This window comes from Neopelma chrysocephalum, unplaced genomic scaffold (genome assembly GCF_003984885.1).
Source record: "Neopelma chrysocephalum unplaced genomic scaffold, ASM398488v2 Primary Assembly neopelma1_42, whole genome shotgun sequence".
Lineage (NCBI taxonomy): Eukaryota > Metazoa > Chordata > Aves > Passeriformes > Pipridae > Neopelma > Neopelma chrysocephalum.
Genome location: NW_020897700.1, coordinates 5,978,322 through 6,000,509, shown reverse-complemented (window position 1 = coordinate 6,000,509; position 22,188 = coordinate 5,978,322). Strand labels below are relative to the sequence as shown.

Sequence of the window (22,188 nt, the reverse complement as noted above, 5' to 3'; positions counted from 1 at the left end):
AAGCCATGCTCCTCATCTCTGGTGCTGGAGCTGGCTGAGGACACTGTCTATCCTTCCTTACTGCTAAGTATAAGCCACTGGTTTCCTGGAAGCTCTGTGTAGCGATATGCAAATCACCTGGGCTCAAGCAATTGCTTTACCACCACCTGCAGTGGGTGCCAGGCCTGGCAATGTACCATGCCATAACATGCCATCCTGCTACCAGCACACCTTCTGACCAGCACTATTTGGCTGCATGTTGCATGGCTCTCTGCAAAGCAGTCTGGCTAGAGGCTGCAACATCAAATAGTAATGTATTCCCTTGCCTCAAATGAGGGAATTGGGATGTAGCTTTATTGAAACATACCTCAATTCATTTTTTCCTTCTCCCTCCACTCCTTACAAATAAGAAACAGTTATGACAGTTGGATTGCTGAAAATTAGTTACATTCCAGTTAATGGGATTAGGAATTGGTTATGGCCAGAAGCCCTTCTTCTATAGGGCAGAAGAGCACTAAAGAGGAAAATAAGGTACCCCAAACACTCTGTGCTGAGTGAGGGCCAGATAAGTTGGAGCGTCCTGTGCCCCAGCTTTGCAAGGCCTTTGTCTGACCACAGCAGCCAGCAGAAAAATCCCTGAACAGGTGCTCAAACACTTCTTGTGGCTTTGCTACAAAGGCAGATACAGTTTTGTCTGTTTCACATGTTGTTATGAACTAAGCTAAAGATTTCTTGTCCTGAGCTTTATTTTTGAAGGCTTTACTTTTACTTCAGCTCTTAACTGTCTGGATGTGAGTGCAAACAGATACTTCAGGCAGACCTAGACATGCCAGTTAACTGTGCTGTATTCTGTAAGGAGGATTATTATGAGCTTTCTGTAACCTATTTTCCTAGATATCTTCTGTGAATTTTTACACAAGAGGACATGGATATTTCGGGTGTTGTCATTGTACTTCAAGTTTAGGCAGTCTTTGATATCTATTGATACCTTCCCAATCCTCAGGTGCAGGTTAAGGATTTTACATTAATCTATTCAGTGAAGATTCTTGCAAAAGCGTAGCACAGCAAATGACATGCTTTATTCCTGCCTGTGAGGACTAAGAAAGGTTCACTGCAGCTCCCCTCCCTTCTGTTTGTTATACAGTACTTCTCATTCTGATGGTGGTTCAGTTCCTGATGGAGGAGCAAAACGTTATCACAGAGGTCCCGGCAGCCCTAAAGCGTCTGGCCAAGTATGTAGTGCGTGGTTTCTATGGTGTAGAGTACGCCCTGGCCCTCGATATACTGATCCACTACTCCTGTGTGAAAGAGGATGACTTGTTACAGCTGCTCAAGTATGAACGTAAACAGCTGCGTACTGTCCTCAACATGCTCAAGGCAGACAAGCTGGTGAAAATGCGTATGAGAGTTGAAACGGGGCCTAGTGGGAAGAGCACAAGGCACAATTACTATTACATCAATTACAAGGTGCTGGTGGATGTGGTAAAATACAAACTAGATCATGTGCGCCGGAAAATAGAAGCGGATGAGCGGGATTCAACTACCAGGTCCTCTTTTATATGTCCATCTTGCTCTAGCACTTACACAGACCTTGAAGTCAATCAGCTCTTTGATGCATTTACAGGTATATTACTTATATTGTTTATTTGCTGTTATCTTGGAGAATAACTCTGATAACACAAAACTGTCTCCTAGGCAAACTTTGCAATAAAAGCATGTTTGTTAGGATATGCTTCTTGTTTGCTGGTGGACAAAGGTCTGGGACACAAGAAGCTGGGATGTCAGTGGCAGAGAAAATGCTGTACAGGCCAAGTAAAAGGAAGAATAATCTTGAATATATGAGCTGGGGTTGGGAATCAGATTCCAGGCCTCAGCTTTGCTTTTAATAAGACTTTTAACCTGGTTTAAGATTACTCATTCAAGTCTTGTGAGTCCCATTCCCTCATATGGGAATAAGAACACAGTACTGGCTTTACCCTGCTGTGTGTTAGTTAATCCATTTGTGTGTTCAGTACTCTAGTTTGAGTGTGTTAGGTAGTGCATTGGTGTGTTCAGCTCTTCTGATGGAAGAGTGGGACAAGATGGATAAAACTGTTTGCAATCACCTACTGTAATAAGTGTCTTGCAGCTCAGCAGTAGGAGTTCTGTCACTCCTGGGCTGGAAGTTCAGGCTCCTCCCAGGTCAACATGACACATCCACAATAGAAATGGTGTCAGAGCTTGTGGGTTTTTCTTCTCTAAAATGAAAATAACTAAATAGAGAGTACGCTTTCAAAATGAGTTAAAATGGCATTATAGTACAATACATTAAGTGCAGCTACTGTGCTGACATTTGGGTCATGGTATCTGCAAAGGATGTCAGAGCCAGGGAGAATAAACTTTATATGACTAAACTGAAATGTCAATGGTGAAATTAGTGTACTGCCAGTTAGCATCCCTTTCTTCTAAATGGAGGGACTCGGTTGAGTTACTGAAATGCAAACATTGAGGCTGGTGATATATTTTAATAGAATAAGCTTAAAGTTGGGGTTTTTTTTGTTTTTCCTGAAGACATAAATATAGGGTTTTAGCATATGCCTTGACTCTAAATTACTTTGAACTAAAACCAGATGCTATTTGTGCTTGCAAATGTCTTTTTTTTCTTACATTAAGAACTGAGATGAGATCCAAGAAGAAAAAAATAAACTTTACTATCTGATGATAGTCCATGTCTAGTAAACTTCTCTCCTGAGACATTTCCTCTTGCATAGAAAGTGTCTGAATATCAGTTTGTCTCAAGTTTGCCTGTAAAAATGAGTTCACCTAGTTAATGTGAACAAACGAATAAAGCTGCAATGTTTTGGTTCCTGTCCAGGCTGTGGACTGCTTAGCAAAGTACTGCTGATCTTTTTGCATCCTATGAACATGAGAATTTCCAATTTGCAAAATGTTACAGAGACTTTCCACTGCACTTACTGCAACACTGAAGTAGAGGAAGATGCCTCAGCGTTTCCGAAGCATGATGCTCGAACCTTGTTAGCGAAGTTCAATGAGCAGATGGAACCTGTCTTTGTCCTACTGCGTGAGACTGAAGATATTGTTCTGCCATATGACTTGCTGGAGCCTCAGCCAACAGAAATACCAGAATTATCAGAAAGGTATAAACATAACCCTCTAGAACTTCTGATCACTGCAAACCCCAACAACTTTCCAGTTGTAAAATCTTTGAAATACTTAAGTTGCAGCCTACTTTGTACTCCATTCTGTTCTTTCTGTAGTCTGCTGTTTAACGAAGAAGTCTGTAATATCTAAGGCATTCTAAATTATTGCTATGCATTTATATTTTTATTTTTGCTATCTTTTTTATTTTAAGTGATTTATTTTCCAGATTTCTCCTTCAGCTAGTGTTTATAGCTCTTTCTGTGAGAAAGTAACGTTTCTCTCTCAGTGTGCTTCATCTTGAGATGCACTACTGAAAAAACCTTGCAAAAATCAATGGTTCAGAACCACTTGCCTCTGAGATGAGGTAACAGGGAATGCAAATTGTTTTAATCCAGAGCACTTGTTAGTCTGCTGACAAAACATGTTTTTGGGGTTCTTTTTGTTTGTTTGAGGTTGTTGTTTGTTGGTTTGGGTTTTCTTGGTTTTTGTTGTTGTTTTTTAATGAGAACTGAGAGTGTTCTTCCTTGAATTTTACCTGTTCAAAATGTGAAAATCCATTTAGCTTTGATCAGAAGTTGGGCTCGAGTGCGCTGGAATCCTGCAGCTGCCCTGAAAAACGGGCATACAGAAGTTCCTCTTTCAGCATTACGTACACCCAAAATGTAGTTATTGATGTCCAAGACTCAAAGCGCAAAAAGAAAAGAGAAAAAACAACTACAGAGCAACCTATCTGGTTGTCACAGAGCACCATGGAAGGAGCAACAATAGCCACCAACAACAGTGGTAAGTTTTAAGCATTAGCAAATAAATTCATCAGCCTTAGTGCATTTAAATATAGCCTTCCTACTAAAAATGTAGTGAGCTTGGTTTAGAAGATAGAATAATGCTTCAATTCTGCACTAGTGGTTATCATAGTTTCTAAAAACTAGCCTTTAGACTGATTGGGGTAGTATTCCTAAAGCCAGAGGTCACATACCAGGTCCTGAAGCTTCTGGCTCTAACCATGCAATAACATTAGTGGTAATCTTTACAGTGGGAAGCTCTTGGAAATGTCTGTACTTTCAATAGAATTCTAGTGTAGGTAGAAAAGATCCAGAGTAGAAAAAGTCATCTATGTAGGATGTCTGTGGTAACTGTAAGCTATTGACCCCCTCTAATACTTAGTATTGTGTATTAGGAGTAAATGCTTCTAAAGAAATTGAAGAAACTGTTAAAGAAACTGTCAACAACAATGAAATCCTCAAGACTCTTCTGATCCATGAATTGAAGTCGTCATCTAGCACACATCAGGCTCCTGTTGTCCAAAGCAAACTACATGAATCAGGTAGTGATAGTAGCGAGTTTGAAGAGGATGCCAAGTGCTCAAGAGGAGCAGGAATGAAAGCAGCAGGCAGCAACTCTGAACAAGAGGAACAGGAAACTCTAGGTCCTATTTTAATCGTAGCTGGACAACCACGTGCATATGGTGAAGTCAGTGAAAACCCAGAGCTTGTCTCTCTTATGACAAAAGAAGAGAGAGAAGCTTATATAAAAGTAGGACAAGAAATGTTTAGGTCTGTCTTTCAGTAAATGCTACTGTGTGAATATGCACACTTATATAGAATGGGTGAAGGCTTCTTACTCATGCTCTTTAAAGTTTACCACTGAAGGGTTAAGTTTTGTTTGAACTCTTGGCTATGCAAGATAGTAATCCTGTAGTAGGTAACTACAGTTCCAAATACTAGCATTGCAGCCACAGCAACCCAAAATTACTATGTGTTTTCTGTTGTCTTAATGCTTAGACTTTGTAAGTGATGTAATTAGTTTTGGAGCATGAATCATTTTAGGACACGTTGGGATCTAATTAAAATAACATTTCAAAAGCAGTGATGCAATCTATTGTAAGAAATCAGTTGTTCCACCTTCCTCTCAGAAGCAGCAGTTACTTCCAGTAGTGAAGATGAGTCCCAGTCCAGTATGATTTGGTTTTGCTCTATACCAGTCTCACATTACTTTGGTAAGTCACTCACTACACAAAAGTAAGGGATAGATGCCACACAGCAATCTCCTTCCAAGGGAAGAGCTGTTACTGAATTGAATTAGCATTAGATGAGAACCAGCTCTGGCCTCTTGAACTTTCATCCTAAAAATAATTATTGCAGTTCTTTGTACTTGTTGCTCTACAGAACTGTCTCAAGTGATGAACTGTGCAATGGGCATTGAAAGTGTAAGATGTAACATTCACTTTGGTCCAGATCAGTACAGCAGCAAGCAATGCATTAAGCACAAGACTCTGCTTCTCCTACCTCACACTCTCCTGTGCTCTTTTTAAGCAAGAAACAAATTCTACTTGAACTGAGCTACATATGTAGTATGCCAGAAGGACTGGCATTAGAATGTAAGAGAGAGCTTAACTTTTCAACAATTCTGCTACTTCGGTAAGGGATAATGAAAGTAGACTAGAAGAGCACAAACAAACACAGGAGGTTCCCTCTGAATATTAGGGAACACTGTACTGTAATGATGACTGAGCACTGGCACAGGTTGCTCAGGGAGGTTGTAGTCTCTCATGGAGATATTCAAAAGCCACCTGGGCAAACATCTCTGAGTGGCCCTACCAGAGGAGGGGAGCTGGACAAGCTGACCTCCAGGGGTCCCTGCTGACCTCAACCATTCTGTGATGAAACAGTGGAGAGGAAGTATGACCAAAGAAATACAATTTCAGTGCATTTTTCCTACACACACTGTGTTGGTTTTGGCTGAGGTAATTTTCTTCACAGTAACTGGTGTTGGGCTGTGTTTTGGATTTGTGCTGAAAACAGTGTAGATAACACAGGGATGTTTTCATTATTGCTGAGTGGGGATTACACAGAGCAAGGACTTTTCTGCTCCTCACCCCACCCCTCCACCAAGGAGGCTGGGGGTGCACAAGGAGGTGGGAGGGGACACAGCTTGGACAACTGACTGCCACTGACCAAAGGGATATTCCAGACCCATATGGCATCATGCTCAGCATATAAATCTCAGAGAAGAAGGATGGGGTGACATTGGGAGGGATGGCATTTGTCTTCCCAAGTCATCATTATGCCTCATGGAGCCCTGCTCTCCTGGAGATGGCCAAACACCTGCCTGCCCTTTTGCTTTGCTTGCATGCACAGCTTTTGCTTTAGCTCTTAAACTGTCTTTATTTCAACCTATGAGGTTTTTTGCTGTCACTCTTCCAATTCTCTCTCTGATCCCACTGGTGGGGAAGTAAGCAAGCAACTGCTCGGTGCTTAGGCACTGGCTGAGATTAAACTCGCACCCTGCCAGGGCAAGAATTCAGGAATGGTGCGTGCTCGTGCTCTTTCTTGAGCTTAGAATTTAATGATTCACCATATAAGCTAGACTTGTTTCAAACCTGCACACAAAATCTTGTTCTACTTCATCCTCTTTTAGGTTGACTGAGTGACTCTTGGGCTAAACTAGTAATTAATAACTTTGATTGTTTATGTTCACAGGTTTACCTTTGCCACAATGTATTTCATGTCCTCAAGTTTAAAGTCTGCACAGTAACTAAACTGTCTTCAAACATTTGCTAGTAACTTTTTTGGACACGAGAGGCATGTGACCATAAGCTGCCATTTCAAAATTCACTCATAATATCTAGAGACACTCCAAAGAAACTAAAAAACAAAATCACAAAAGAATTACATTCTCATTTTATTTAAACTTCAGGCATATTTAGGCTTCACTGTCACTAGACTGGCACCCATGGTATATAGCCATATTATCACACTAACCTCACAGGCACCACAAACCTGAATTAAAGATGACCAGTGCTTTTTAACTACTGTGAGAAAAGCCTTGTGTTTAAGGTAAACAGAATGTCTATAATGCAGCAGATCTGCTGAATAAGCTACTTCTAGCTCAATTTTTTGATTCAGTGTTATTAGCAGCTCTGGTATGAAAAAGTGAAGAAAGTTTTCCAATCTACTTTTCTACAATTCTAATTCAACCTTTACCATTAGACTCCATTAGTTGCTGACTGTTTTTTTAAAACATTAACGTTGTAAGGAAGTTTAGAAAATTCCAATTAAAATCAAATACTTTAGGAACAGATTCTACAGACTTTCAACTGCATCACTTGTAACTGTTACCTGTGAAAGGATACCAGCATTTTCAGACAGGCTTATTCCTTTGAACACTGAAAGTGCAAAACAGAAAATGCAGGAAAATACTGCTGGTTTCTGCAATTAACTACACACCCGGGGTATTTTAAGTTCACCTCAGATAAATGTGCTGATACAAAGGAATTCCACAGGCCATGAACAGGAACTTTTTTGTTACAAACCAGCTATACTCTAGGCTATAAAGGCAACATGTAGGTATGTACTGTGTCTACACCTCATATTTGCAGAAGATGGAGAAACTTAGTCAGACAAGAATTTCTTGTCCCAGGAAAATGAGCAGTGTTTCTTGTAAGAGAAGTAACAAACTGCTACAAGTATGCCAACACTTCAAGTCAGTTAACTTCCAGCAACAAACTCAGCAAACCAGTTTGCAAGCCAAAGGAAAATTTTTCAAAAGACAAAATTTACAGACAAGTCCAAACTTTATTTAAAACTACTATTTTGAACAATTTTAAAATTACTAAACAAGTCACAATAAAAAATAAAAAATTAAGACAGAAAAAGAACAGTGCAGCAAAACTGAATAGAAGTGAATTCAGTTCCAGCTGTTTAAACTGCCACAGGCAGAAGTTCACATACCTATCCTAAGAGGCAGTGTGTCAAAAATTTTACATTTTTATACACTTCCAGAATTCTGGGAAATTAGTGCTGATCTTCTGTATGCATTTGTATACATGGAGTTTATAAATGCAGATATCTTCAGGTTATTCTCATGCATTTTGAGTTCCAAGAGTTTCTGTAAAGTAAGAGTACACTCATCGTTACCTACAAGGCATCAAAAATAGCTCATGACCACATTTCAACTCCTAGATCCCTTGAAGTACCTTGATGAAATATTTCATCCTCACAAGCATTTTGAGCCATGGATTACTTGGAACAGCTACAGCCAACCCCACATACACAGATTATAATGGCTTAGTGCTACCTACAAATCTGGTGTGGCATGGCATTCCCAGCCAGACTGCTCCCACAGCAGGCATATGCATCAGTATCCATCAAATGGGCATGCACAACTTATGCTGGCATGGCTGTGACAAGCAGAATGCTGATAGGGAGTGAATGAAATGGAAAGAAAGATGTACCTTTCTTCACACTTTGTTCTGGAAAAATCTGTGCTGTGACTGCAAATGCATTAAAAAAATGCATATTTGAGGAATTGGAACTAGCTACACTAGCAGAAAACTGCTACTATGAGAATATCCATTTCATGTCTTTATATACACCCTTACTGTATTCTCCACTGGAGAATTACAAGTCTAACAATTGAATAGAAGTTTCTAATACTGCAATTTTGTCACAATATCAACATTATATTAAAAAAAAAATTCTCTGACCTGCATTACCATTAAGTTCGTGTAGCTGTATAAATACTGTTTAAAGCAAGTGACAAATTTTTACTGCTATCATACACACTGAAACTTTTTTCCACCTCATGTTATGCTTCATATGGAAAATAATTTCCTTTTCTGGAAGAGATATTTTACTATTCTGAAAAGTCTCTTGAACTTTTCTATCACAAAAACACTGAGCAGTCTGTCAGGAAATTATATTGAGCATTATTAAATCAGATAATAACAATTAAACCCAAGCTTGCATAACATGAAACAAAAATACTACTCCACTTGACTAAGTTTCAAAACCATTACATTGTGACATGCACTTTACATATGTTAATTTTTATGACTTTATCAGCAACAGAATCTAACAAAAGTATATCAAACAGACATGGAAGGCAAAATCCCTTCATATCAATAAAGTATTTTCAAATGCATGGTAACAAAACCCAATATTCTTTCAGCACCACAATAATTCCTTACTTCAGTGATATTTAAATTCTACAGTGTATTCCCAATTTGCGTGTAAGATTTAGAAAATAATCTTTACCAGGTTCTTTCAAAGTTTGGGCATCTCCTACTAATTCTTGATCTCGAGCTCCACCTCCATCCAGTAATTCATCAGACAAACTGTTGGTTTGTGCTTCTGTTTCCATTTTTTTCATTAAATCTGCCTTCATAACAGAGAAAGCAAATCTCAAAATTTTGGATAATTCTTTGTGCTGTCTAGATAATAAAGACATTTAGGGTGTGCACTCCTAAACAACACCCCACAAATAGTAGCCAAATACCTCTGAATATACAGCAAGTTTGAGGGGCAAATCTTCAACCTTCACAAAGTCATCTTCATCAGATTTTTGACTTACATTTCCAGAACCAGCTTCCTGTTAATAAAAATAGTGATATTTAGAGAATAGTGCTATTTTGTTTTATTTTCACTTTTTGACTATTAAAGTATATCAAAAAAACAATGCCCAACAAGACTGCAAACTAGAAATAACACTGAAATAGAAAAAAGTTTCTCATGTCTCTTGGATGTATCTTAACTGAAATATACGCACATATTCATTCACTAGCACAGGCGACTCTGTATCAGGGCTGCCAGCCATGGAGCTTTCAGAACTTGCACCAGATTTGTTTTCTGCACATGTGGTATCTAATGTTTGTGTTTCATTTACTGGTAAAGATGAGTTTGATTCTTCTGTTTTCACAGTGGCTGCTACAAAAGATTCTGGGGTATTGATTGTTAAAGGTGGTGTATTCTCCTTGACGTTGAGGTAATGAGGCACAATTGTAGCCACATCTTGTTCACCTAAAAACACAAAATTACGTTTTATCTTGGCAGAGATAGTAAAAGATTCTGAGTGTACAAAAAAGCTAGATTATTATTTTCTTACAAATTATGACCCAAAGCCATAAATGAGCAATGAAAGTGAATTAGTCTCTCAGATCAACACAAAGCTGACTGAAACAAAACATGAGTTATTTGTATTCTCATACAATTAAGTATAAGCAATTATCACATGAGAGTACATTACTTGATTTCTGACTCAAAACAGTTAAAAAAACCCAAAACAAAACCCAGAAAAAACAATTCCCAGAACTAAATGACCTACTATAAAATATCCATTCTAGGTACGAGGATATGTAACACTCTGCCACACAGGATCTACTCAAATATTGCTTTTAGTCTACAAAAATAGGCCAAGAACAAACCCAGTATTTGCAACAGAAAAACACAGGAAAGGTGGTGGTAAAAACAGTTACATCAGAAGTAACATGCATACCACCTGGTGAGCTTCGATCTTTTGACAGAAAATGATTTCTCAGTTCTTCATTAGTTACAACACAGCATTACTCACAGAAAAAAAACAGATTTTTAAATCTTTAAAATACAAAGTGATTTCAACTGCTAGTAAAAGGGTAGTAGCAGAAAAATCAAATACTAGACAAATCTAAACATCAAAATACTGTAACAAATTTACTCTGCTACAGTTGTATGTCAAGGGCTGCAACAATCAACTAAAATTTATGCTCACATCAAGCATCAAAACCACATCTACCTACCTCAGATTATTCCATGTTTCCTCTTTAAAAGATTTGCTGTGTCAATATCAACACAGATATATCTAGGCAACTGATACAGTTCCATGAAAAAGTCCAGTAAGCTCTTGCAAATTTGATCATCTTTCTCTTAATTACATGTATCACAGGCAATGTCCAAGATAATTCTCACAGTATGCAAATTCTTATGGAAGTGTTAGTCCCTCAGTTACTGCATACAGGGCTTACCTTTAATATTAACAGATTCTTGTTCTGATGACAAAATCTCACTGCTTTTTGCCTTACTCAATTCTTGGTTTGAATTCTATTGGAGAAGGTAAAAACGAGTTACAACAAATTCTACTGATCAGCTTTGTATCTTATTGGCTAATTTACTAACCAGAAACACACTGCACACCTGCTCCATGATTTCATGTTTTCACTAGTTTGAAATAAAGACAGCAAGTCTCACTCTCCCTATTCATCAGCTGGTCAACAATAGTTTACAAAACCATTAACACTGATACACGTGTATTATTTGAACGTTTTCTTTTCACTATAGTAGTTGCCAGGTAAACTCTTTGGTTCCACAGAAAAGATCTATTGTTTTAGCCTTTAAAGTAAAATGTTCCAGTTATGTCCTTTTCTAATGTTAATACCTGTTGAGTAAACCAAAGATTCAAGAGATTCACAAGTCCATCTTATTTACTGAAATATAAAGACATGACAAGTCTCCAAAACCAGATCACACACATCCAAATGTTTTAAAGACAACTAACACCGAAATGACAATAACATTTCACCGTTGTTCTAGAAAAAATTATCACATGATAGAGAGGAAAGACAAATCAAAGACATGCTAGAAATACAGAAGTCAGTGGCTCACAACTAGAACTTGATGTCTGCAAACACAGAGAAAGAACCAGTTAAAGGTTTAAAACATGATCCTTTTTTGAAAGTTTAACTTTTCATTTGCTGTTTAACCTTTTTTCTCTATGACAGCAGATGTAAACATTAATTTTGTCTGTGTCCATCCATCCATTCTGGCATCAGCTATACCAATAATAAATTCAGGTGAGGAATGCTACATTTTTTATGTAGCAGCTATTGGTATCATGCAATTTCTTGTATCATTCTTCTACTTTCTATAGTAAGAAAACAGTGCAACAAGAAAAACTGAGTTACATACCAATATGTACTGAAAAGCTGTGCACTAGCATAGGTTTGTTCTGCATTTACAGTTTTGGTGATACCTGTTCATTTTCAGTTGTTGTTTCACTGCTGGCTTGTAGTGATGTCTGCACATCAACAGGTCCTTCCTCAAATTCAATTTCTTCGTCTTCATTCTCATCTTCTCCACTGCCATAGTTAGTCAGAGCTTGGGTTTCTGCTTTTGATAAACCTAAAGGCAAATCAATGTAAAACCACCTTCATATTGCCAAATCCCATTGGGGAATTTACTGCAATGATCAGTTATAACCCTTGTTCCAAAACATTCTTTAAAATTAAGATACAGTAATGACTTAACTTTCAAATATCCATATGCTTCACATCAGCTATACTATGAACAAACACCACTGTGTTGGTGTGATCTAAGTTATTAAACAAGTTGGTGTAAAGAACATAAATGGTAAAGGAATCCAAGCCAGGAGTTGGTGTTAGATAAAAAACAGGATAAAAAATTAAAAAAACCCAGGCAAGCTTAAGTAGAAGCATATTTAAAAAACCACATTATTTAAATGAAAAACTGCATAAAATTTCAGCAGCTTTCACATCATTCTGGTTAAAAGCTGAGATTCAAGTTTAGCTGAGACAAGATACATAACAATGAATCTGATTCTAATATATTTTTACAGATCTACTGATTACGAAGAACAAAAGCTCCTCTAATTGGAATGTTTAACCCTTCACATGATACTAGTAAATACAGTACTGCAAAGCTTTCACTGAAAAAAGACTGACTAGAAAATCTGTGAGAGAAGGTGTTACACAGCAGTACTTCATGCAAATCTTGTTGTAAAGTTAAGTTGCTCAAAACTACAGTGAAAGCACAGAATAATGAGCTGTAGAAACATGACTTACTTATTGCCACTGGACCACTATCACTTTCCTCATCTTCCTCTTGATCAGACGCATCAGACCTATTGCTTTCAGGAACTCCATTACCAGCACACATTTCTGAGTCCTGTACTTGTTTAACCATTTCAGTCTCATCCTTGTCCTAGGGAAACAAGGAATACTATGCAATTTCATGTTTGTTTATCTGAAGACTAAACTATGGTTTCTGCATCAAGGAGTCACCTTTAATTCTCAAAAATAAAGAATTATCTACAGACTAAAAATCTGTTTAAGTAGTCCTTAAGGCCTTGAAATGAATACTGCAGAGCTACTCCTTAAAACAGACCATCAGAACTTCCTATGAGAGGTCACGCACTGTTCAGACATAGCTGTCAAGGACTTCGTAACTACTGAGTATTTCATTACCTGAAAAAGTTGAAAAAAGGTTCTTTAGATTTGTTGTTATCAAGAAGAAAGACACACCTGCATTATTACCTTCCAGCAACTTTCCTGCTCCTTCTAAATGAGAAGTAAAAATATTCCTAACCACAGCTTCTCGTTTCTTTAGCAATAGCTACTCAGCAGTCTCCCTGCTGAATGATTTGCTAAACACACTGAGTGAGAAAATTCTGCTCCTCCTGAGTTTGGCTCCAGATCTTGAAAGGACTCTTCTACAGCAACCATGACAAGTGATATACAGCTTCCCCCTTCTACTTCCAGTGTGACAGAAGCTCTAAGCCCTAAGAGAAAGCACTGACTCCATGAGCATACATGCCTATTCACACACCTAGGCCCATTTAGGAAAGCAATCAACATTCTATTTAGTACATTACCAAATCATTCCCTTGACTGGAGAAAGCTGAACATTCCAGCAGAAAATACAAAACTTCATACACAACCCATCTCCCTAAACAATTATATTAGTGGTTTTCAAAGCAAACTTAAAAAGAAAAAGGAGAAATTCTGAGCACTAATATTTAATACTCAGAGCACAGGCAGACTTGGGCTCTGAAACCTCAAATACCATGTGTCCCAACTCAGAACATCTACCTTCTCCCTAACATGGAAAGTAAAAAAAACTTATTCCATACCATTAAAAAAGAAAATGTTAATTGCTAAAAATAGTTAAGCTGTCCTTAAGAAGGGAATCTGCAAGTTTCTCTGTTAGTTTGATAAAGTAAATCACTGAAAATAACAGGAAAGAGATTAATAAATTTCTAAATACTGGGAAATGGGATCCTTACAAATACTTGATTCCTATAACAGAGAACAGTAAGACTAAGTGATCTGTGAAATTATCTGAAGAATAAAGACAGTTGAGAGCAAACACATACTTTGTCCTCATCGACATCTTCAGCAGACGAACAAACATCCACCTGGAGACCTTTTTTTGCCTAGAAGAAACACAAATTATCTTCAATTCTAAACTGAAATAACTTGGAAATAGTGAACCAAACCAGGGCTTCGTGAAAGCCAGGCTGAAATGCCAGTCTTACCAATAATTGCTATCTTAAAATGGCAGTAAGCCACAGGGACTTCTGTATACACAGATGTCTTCAAAATTTCACAGTTGCAAAACATTAAAAAACTGTGCTAGCCCTTTTTATTTAAACAATTATGCTTATATTGGGCTAATTCTACAGTCTGTGGTTGAATCATATTTAACATATACAATTAGATACATCATGGCAGGGGGTTGAAACTAGATGATCTTTAAGGTCCTTTCCAACCAAACCATTCTATGATTCTAATTCTGACCAAGACAAAGCGCTGTGCTTTTCAGTAAGCAATCTAATACTGGTTACTTTACTGGAATCAAGAGAGCCACAAAATTCACACAAGATAAAATGTGCCTACATTGGGATTCCAGAGTTGAGGGCTGTGAGAAGACCATACAGAGATAATTGTGCAGGACTGTACAAAGTAACCAGGACCTACCACTTCTGGCTCATCTCTGGCTCTGTCTGAAGTGCTGCCGCAGGAACGAAGTAAACAGGAGGAGAGGAAACCTTGAACCTAAGCTGGTTCCTTGTTTTCTCAAAGCAGTGTACAAACCAAATCTTTATGTAACAAGGGCCCAATGAGTAATTTCAGATAAAACAAGAAGTCATGTCCAAATCTTTCTTGATTCAGAGTGTTCTTCTGGCCTCTTTCCAGGGCACTCCACAGTCTCCCTCATACTAGCCATGCTATTGGTACATCTAAGTTGAATTATCTTGAAATATAGCTGATGGCACACCTAAAAATACTTGTAGGACTTTATGACAGGTTCAAAAAGTATCTTCTGTCGACATTTTAAAATAAAAATGAGTTAAGGGTTTGCTTTGGCATTAGTGTTTCTAGAAGAAACCTGAAAGAACACTGAAATCATAAATACATGCCCATAATCTGGTTTATTGTTTGTTCTGTAAACAGTTTATATAACTTTTAAAAAAAGCAGCTATGCTCCTAATAAAAGCAATACTAAAATTAAAAATGTAAATGGTGTGAAAACCAATCCAAACTTGCTTTTTTAGAGCAAGAATATGTCCGAAGTCTTGAATATTTCTGAAAAGTTTATGTATATTTTACACTGCAAGTCTAGAAAGTGATTCTTTCTGCATATGCCAACAAACCAACTACATGATGACTTCATAGAACTTACTCAAATTTGATGAAGATGGTGCCAAACTAAGCTACTGCAAGGAAACCTGCAGGCATAACTGAAGAGATGATAAACTAGAACCCCCAACGTGTCAAAATATTTAGCTGAGACAGTCGAACTTCTTCAGAGTAGGTAGTACAAGGCTACATTTGGAATTTGTGCTGAAAACAGTTGATATGTTTTTTACTGCCAAACAGCACTTGCACAGAGTTTCAAGGCCTTTTCTGCTCCTCACTCAACCCCACCAGCAAGGGGGCTGAAGGTGAACAGGAAGCTGGAAGGGGACACAGCCAGGACAGCTGATCACAACTGAGCCAAGGGATATTCCACACCATATGGCATCATGCTTAGCATGTAAAGCTGGGAAAGGAGCGAGCAAAGGGGGGGGACGTTAAAAGTGATGGCGTTTCCCTTCCCAAGTCACCATTACACATGATGGAGCCCTGCTCTCCCAGAAGCGGCTGAACACCTGCCTGCCCATGGGAAGTGGTGAATGAATTCCTTTTTTTGCTCTGGTTGTGGTCATGGCTTTTGCTTTGCTTATTAAACTGTCTTTATCTCAACCCATGAGCTTTCTCTGTTTACCATTCTCATTCTCTCCCCATCCCACCAGAGGGCAGTGATTAGGAGGCTGTGTGGGGCTGAGCTGCCTACTGGGGTTAAACCCAATTACTCAATGGCCCCAGATGTTAATACTATTTCAACACCTGTCTACTCCTTCCTATGTGCACATGTAACCATTAAAATATTTCCTCTGAATTATGTACCAAGTCTACACAATTAGTTATCTGTAACAGACGTCATCTATAATGCAGGACTTGTCCTTACTGATGAAAACCAGTTCATGCAAAACTGTGATTACATTGTACTAGTAAAATAAGTAAGCAAATAAATAAATACAACATATGAAATAAGATAATCATATCTTATAGTTTAGGAAATACACATATATAACAATCTCAGAAATGCTACATTTTTCAAAAATATAATAAAACAAACCTCTTTAGCATAAGACTGTATCGCTTCAGTAGTTTCTATTTTTCGTTTACATCTCTGCTTTACAGAAATACTGTTGTTGTCCAAGTCTTGCATAAGTTTAAAAAAGGCTAATTCATTAAATAACACTTCAGAGATCTCCACAAGAAGATCCTCCCCACAGTCTTTTAATTTTCTACCAGCAAATTTCGCCAGTGAATCCTGTGAAAAGAAATAATTCTTCAGTTTTTGAAACAGGCTTTCAAACTTCAAAGACTGTTCATATTCCCAGTAACTTAAAATTGGTTATGTATATAATAGCTTGTATTTTTTTCAAATGTTTTAGTGTCTTAAACAGATTTTAAGTGGAATCTCTAGTCACATAACACTGGGTTTAGTAAGCTTATGTTTTAAACTGCACGCTTGTACAAAAAAAAAAAGGAGAAAACTACTGATTTTCAGGAATTTACATAAAATATCCATGAAAAGCATCACCAGAGCTCTCCTTGAAGACAGCCACAGGCCAGGGATACACCTCTCATTATCTGGCAGTGATGAAAAAGAAGCTCTGTGCATGGCAAATCTTAAATTTTGGGAAAGAAGATAACACCTCATCACTGCATCAAAGGCGAAGGAGAACTGCAGCTATGCTATTGAAGCTGTAAAATACAACTTCAGGGAAGCTGGTTTGTCTGTTGCTCATTAGCCAACTTGGAAGAGTTGCAAAACACCACTGAAAAACTACTAACCTGAAGTATACTGCCAAGCTGCTTATGAAAGAACTTCACAAATTCTTTACTTTCATCGTTTTGTTGTGTAAGAGTCAAGACCATACGTCTTACTGATGTCAGTAATTGAGAAGAACATACTTCATCCATGTGTTCCTAAACGAGTATCACAGAATGGGCTTAGTTATCACTTCAAAAGAAAAGTTAGCCATCAACTCAAATACTGACACTAATTTATAAAAAAATCACCTGTCCAGTGAAGGAACAGCACTCCACAAACAGGTCCTAATCCATCTCACAAACACCATACTTCTCTAATGACTGACTGGTCATGACACAAAGCTTTATCTCACTTTTCCAATACATGAATACATGCCATCTTATAATGTTTAGACAAACTAAGAATCTTCATATACTGTGGCTGTGTATTCAAGTGTATTATAAAGCGTATGCTAAGATATCTACTGTTTCATGCAGCTTTAAAATTGCAAGCAAAACAAAAGTCTTCAGGCAGTGCAACTCTGGCATGGCAATAGTATTCAGTTTTTTAACCTAGTATCAACTGAGAATCTTATTACACAAACCTAAGTTTATATACTGTGCCTACTATAAAAGGGAACAGGGAGGCGACTTAAGCATCTTACAACTCAATCTTCTCTGCTCTTCACCTCGCAAAGAAGGAACTGTGACTATTTCTCCCTCTTTAAAGCAGTACATTTCTGCTCTGTATCCACAGAAGTTGACAAGCTCTCAACAATTTAAAGACACTTGTAAACTTAAGAAAATAATGCTAAAAATCAACAACTCAGAGCTATTCTTCAAAAATATCTTGTTACTTTATATGTAACAGTTTTAATCAGTTATCTCAATTCTCTTTGCTGAAAGGCAGCAAATATTTCAGAACTACATTCTCAAACATTCCTATTTGATTTGGTCAGCTCCAAAGCAAGCAAACTCTATTCTTTTTGATGTCAAATCCACCAGCCCTGTGAAATCTAGAAACCTCACCATTTCTTTCTCCTACTAGAAGCTCCGCAAAACCTTTCTGTGGAAGAATTTAGTTTTTACTTCATCAGCAGCAAGGTCTGCAACTTAACACATACTTATTGATAGCTGTTTCTAAGATGCAAGTGATCAATTTTAAATTACATTCTTCTGTGCAGTTATGCAGATCCTTTTCCTATTCTTCTAATCCACACTATATTACAAAGAGTTCTTACCTTCAGAAAAGGAATAACCTCTTTCATAATTGCTTTAATCTGCCGGTCAAGCTGCTGAGTATCTATACGAGGACATGGAACAGCAGAAACTTCACTTGACTGTGGCACAGGCTGACATTCACCGGTACCTGGACCTCGTTTTAATTTAAAGAACAGGCACAGTTAAGACATTCAATATTACTATTAAAGAAATATCCACTTCAAAAACATATTTTCCTTTTTAAAAAATAAATTGTATTTCCTTAAGTAGGCAAATATCCTTTGAAACTTAGCTAGGTTTTCAATATAACTACAGAGGAAAGCAATTCAGCCAATTAAATGATTCTTCATAGTCAGAAAAATTATTTTCTAAAACTTAAGCAAAATATGTGTATATGCGCATACCTTCTAATTTAGCAGTAGAAGCACCCTGAAAATTACTAGAGCAGCCCTCAGAGTCAAGGGTACTTTCAGCTTCAATTTTCATACGCTCATATTCCCTCATCCAAGACAAAGCTTTATCTAAGTGAATCACTGTGTTCCCTATATTTAGAATAAAAACATTTTTTAATCTATATAAAAAGTTTTCAATTGATAGACAAGTAAACAATTATAAAAATTAATTCAAGGCCACAAGTTTTGAAATCTACGTATAACTGTAGTTGAGTTATAATATCTTATTACACACTGTGATCAACTCAAAGTGTTTCACAATAGGCTAATTTATCTATATTTTGTTTTAGAAAATATGATTACACACTAAAAATCAAATAACAGTGTACTACTAAAGCATAGAGAATTGCAGGCATTTTGGGAGGGAAGGAGTAACACAACACTAAATCACATTATTCTTACCAAGGTCATCAGTGGCAAAGGGTTCAAAATTTGAAGATGTAGACATAGTACTCCCATTGTCTGCATCATTTTTTTCACAATCTTGACATGCTTCTGTAGGAAAGTTCTTGCCGAAAGTTTCCTAAAAAACACCAAACAACTGAATACAAAGAAAGAATGCACCATACTCTCAGAGATGTGTCAACAAGCCAGCAATTCTTTTCAGCCACATGCTGTGGTATCAAGACATGTCACCAGGTGGTCTGACTAGAGAAGAACCTTCCTTTCAGGATATATATCTATCAGGTGATTCTACCATATCTCTTTCAAAGATTTAACTATAAAACTCACAAGAAACTGTAAGAAGGCATCAGTGATTTCTTAAATTAAAAAAAGTAAAAATTTTTGGAGAATCTTGTGATAAGTACTTGCCCTGATCCTACTCAGAAAAGGATTTGGGCTCTTTCCGAATATCAGTTTACGATTTACATCCCTCTCCGTGTTCCATTCATTCCTGACACATCATTCATTTGCAGCATCAAGAATCCTACCATATTTTATCACTTTTGCATAAAGATTCTCTTGCAACTATTTGTTTAGAAAAGTCCATACTAATTTCAGCAAAATTCAATCACTAGTATGAATATTTCAGTAGACAAGCATGCGTGTAAACTGAAATACAGAAAAAGCTGCCAGTAAACCAGCTTCTGAATTTGAAAACTTACATCATCTGTAGAGGCGAGGCTTTCACTGGGAGTGAGTTCAGAATTTGATGCTATCCATGTTGCAGAATTCAGTGATTTTGCGCACTTCCCTTTTTCATTGTTCTCTGATAAATGTCTGGTTACTATATCCTGGAAAAGGTAATAAATCTATGCTGTAAAAAGGGATCTAAGGTTTGTTTGATTCATACACAAGATCAACAATTTTGTGCATACCTGTAAAGCATACAGAGCCCTTTGCCTCAGATAATCTGTATTTAGCAGCTGAAGCTCATGGAAAAGTTCAATAAGAAAGTGGGGACGAGACTCATTTTGTGAAATAAGAGTTGCCACTTCAGAATAAATTGTGTCTCGCAAAGCTTCAAACATAGAAAGATCACTACCAGTTTCTGCAGAAAAAGAAAGGAACTTGTTAAGTCTGTGACAGGCATCCATTTGAAAGACAACTGCCTATCAGGTATGCAAGTTACAGGTACACAAATTATATCTCAATCATTGTAGATTCCATTATATAGCTGCTTTCGTAAAGCTTACTCATGTCCTGAAGAGCAAATATTTAAATACTCTGAAATTATGCAATCTTTTATGTACAAAATATAATATAAGGCATTCATAGGAAAAATTTTCTTTATACTTCTGAATGATACCTTCAGAAAGTACTCTTTATAAAAGAGAATATTGCACACACCACAATGTTGCTTTCAGAATAGGCATTCAACACTGAAAATCGAGTTTTAAGATATTTCACACAAGATAACCAAAAGTCTCAAGTTTATACAAGTAGTCCACACTTTTGCGACACAGCATTGAGAAAGCTCAAGACTGAATTCAAGAAAGCCACTCCTTCCCACACAAGCATAAATGCTACATTCTCATACGTATCTAGTATCACTCCTGAGTTCACATAAAACCTCCTACCCTTAAGCCATATTACATAGGTATCAGAAGACAATGTATTCCTTATGTCTCCCATTCCTCTGAAAATTAAGGATTATCCTTGCATCACAACAATTATTACATACATAATTTGGAAAGTGCTGAATGGAAGCAAAGTTAAATTTGGAAAACTCGGCTTAGTTTAACAGATGTGTATTTGTTAGTATTCAAGTTAATGAAGTTATTAGCAACACTGCAAACATTACTGTGCAATATGATCATCTACAAATAGTTTACCAGTATTTTTAAGCAAAGGCAAGATTTTCCACCTTTGACAGAAGTCACCATAAATTGCTTCCCTCCCCCACTAATAAAATACAATAGCAGCTTTTAAACATCCTAAAAATGCCTACTAAAATTAGTTTTTTGTTGTACTATCTATCTACCTGCATATTTTCTATTTGTAATTGTTACTATCAACAAAGCGGTAAACACATTGTCCACAATGTAATTCGAAGTAGTTTGTAACAGTGTATTTCATGCAAATTACAAGTAACTTCTCGTCTCCTTTATAGGGAAGGTGCTGCAATAGCACTAATCTTGAACATCTGCTAAACAGTGAGTTATAGGACCAAAGCAAAGAGAAGAAAAAAAAAAGTAAGAGGATATTGTTGAAGCTAAGCAGTGAATGCATTACCTGGCACTTCAATGCATGCATTTCTGTTAGACTGCTGCAGAATTCTCCTAGCATGCGCTGTAGGAAAGTGGGGATAGACAGTGATAAACACAAAAATGCGCACCAGAAATAAAGACAGGGTCTATACAAAACAGCAGAAGGAAGACTGCTTGGTTATCCAAACCACATCAGAGCTGCTTATTGTGAGAACTTGACCAGTAAAAGCTATTACACATATTAATAAACAGCTCTTAGTGTGGATACAGCTATGCTGGCAAAGCTGGATATTGTTCTGTGACGACTAAAATTTCTACATCTTTCAAATGAAACAAACACACTGGCAGAACCTAAAAAGACACAGGAGAGTATTTTTATGATTTAGATATAAGAAAAGCAGATGGCAAAAATGTAAGGGTTTATGTGATGTTACATGGCTGAATTTGAATTATATTTGATGGAGCTCATTTAAGCATGAGTAGAAAAAAGACATGTATGCAGTACAGGATGTAGTTTAAACACTCAACGAAGTTTCATCAGTTGTGCAGTTACCTTGCATAAAATCACCAAAAACTGGGCAAGATTGGCTACATTTTTGCTTGTCTTACAGTAACAGGTTTGTTTCTAAATTACTTTTATCAAGTACTTAATCTACAGAAAACACACAAAAGCAATCAGTATCAAACTTTTTACTCACTTCTGTGTTTGAAGCATCCTTAGAAATTAAAATGGAAAATCCACGTGCTAAATATACAGTACTGTTTTCTTGTCAAAATACACCACTTATTAAATAACACTAGCAACTAAGTATGGAGGTATTAAATAACACTA

The 22,188-nt window shown here is 37.1% G+C and overlaps 2 protein-coding genes across 27 annotated transcripts in view; one reads left to right on the top strand and one right to left on the bottom strand.

The window, feature by feature from the left end:
- The first annotated feature begins 1,086 nt into the window (after positions 1-1,086).
- Positions 1,087-4,689, top strand: LOC113964493 (general transcription factor IIE subunit 1-like). The gene is made up of 4 exons (XM_027676847.1): positions 1,087-1,603; positions 2,915-3,116; positions 3,683-3,903; positions 4,298-4,689. Exons 1-4 carry the CDS (start codon positions 1,138-1,140, stop codon positions 4,687-4,689), a joined length of 1,281 nt encoding a protein of 426 aa, XP_027532648.1. The 5' UTR covers positions 1,087-1,137.
- A 2,988-nt stretch (positions 4,690-7,677) lies between these two features.
- The window catches only part of PCM1 (pericentriolar material 1), a 41,208-nt gene continuing 26,697 nt past the window's right edge, over positions 7,678-22,188 (bottom strand). For 14 of the 26 annotated variants that reach the window (XM_027676481.1, XM_027676488.1, XM_027676486.1 and 11 more), the window contains 16 exons: positions 21,382-21,438; positions 20,025-20,197; positions 19,812-19,940; positions 19,108-19,228; positions 18,658-18,795; positions 18,274-18,407; positions 17,075-17,209; positions 16,350-16,547; positions 14,041-14,100; positions 12,731-12,869; positions 11,902-12,050; positions 10,898-10,973; positions 9,667-9,917; positions 9,397-9,489; positions 9,156-9,279; positions 7,678-8,007 (listed from right to left, as the gene is read on the bottom strand). In XM_027676481.1, the coding sequence (XP_027532282.1) occupies positions 7,982-8,007; positions 9,156-9,279; positions 9,397-9,489; positions 9,667-9,917; positions 10,898-10,973; positions 11,902-12,050; positions 12,731-12,869; positions 14,041-14,100; positions 16,350-16,547; positions 17,075-17,209; positions 18,274-18,407; positions 18,658-18,795; positions 19,108-19,228; positions 19,812-19,940; positions 20,025-20,197; positions 21,382-21,438 (2,003 nt within the window). In that variant the 3' untranslated portion in view covers positions 7,678-7,981. Of the gene's footprint in view, positions 8,008-9,155; positions 9,280-9,396; positions 9,490-9,666; positions 9,918-10,897; positions 10,974-11,837; positions 12,051-12,730; positions 12,870-14,040; positions 14,101-16,349; positions 16,548-17,074; positions 17,210-18,273; positions 18,408-18,657; positions 18,796-19,107; positions 19,229-19,811; positions 19,941-20,024; positions 20,198-21,381; positions 21,439-22,188 lie in introns of those variants that run through there. The other 12 variants (XM_027676492.1, XM_027676493.1, XM_027676509.1 and 9 more) reach the window with 6 other exon arrangements.

What these genes read in the sequence shown, in the direction of transcription:
- LOC113964493 (XM_027676847.1), top strand. Translation starts at nt 1,138, where the DNA reads ATGGTGGTTCAGTTCCTGATGGAGGAGCAAAACGTTATCACAGAGGTC. An exon ending in ATACCAGAATTATCAGAAAG is followed by an intron (nt 3,117 to 3,682) that starts GTATAAACATAA and finishes AAATCCATTTAG; the next exon opens with CTTTGATCAGAAGTTGGGCT. An exon ending in AATAGCCACCAACAACAGTG is followed by an intron (nt 3,904 to 4,297) that starts GTAAGTTTTAAG and finishes ATTGTGTATTAG; the next exon opens with GAGTAAATGCTTCTAAAGAA.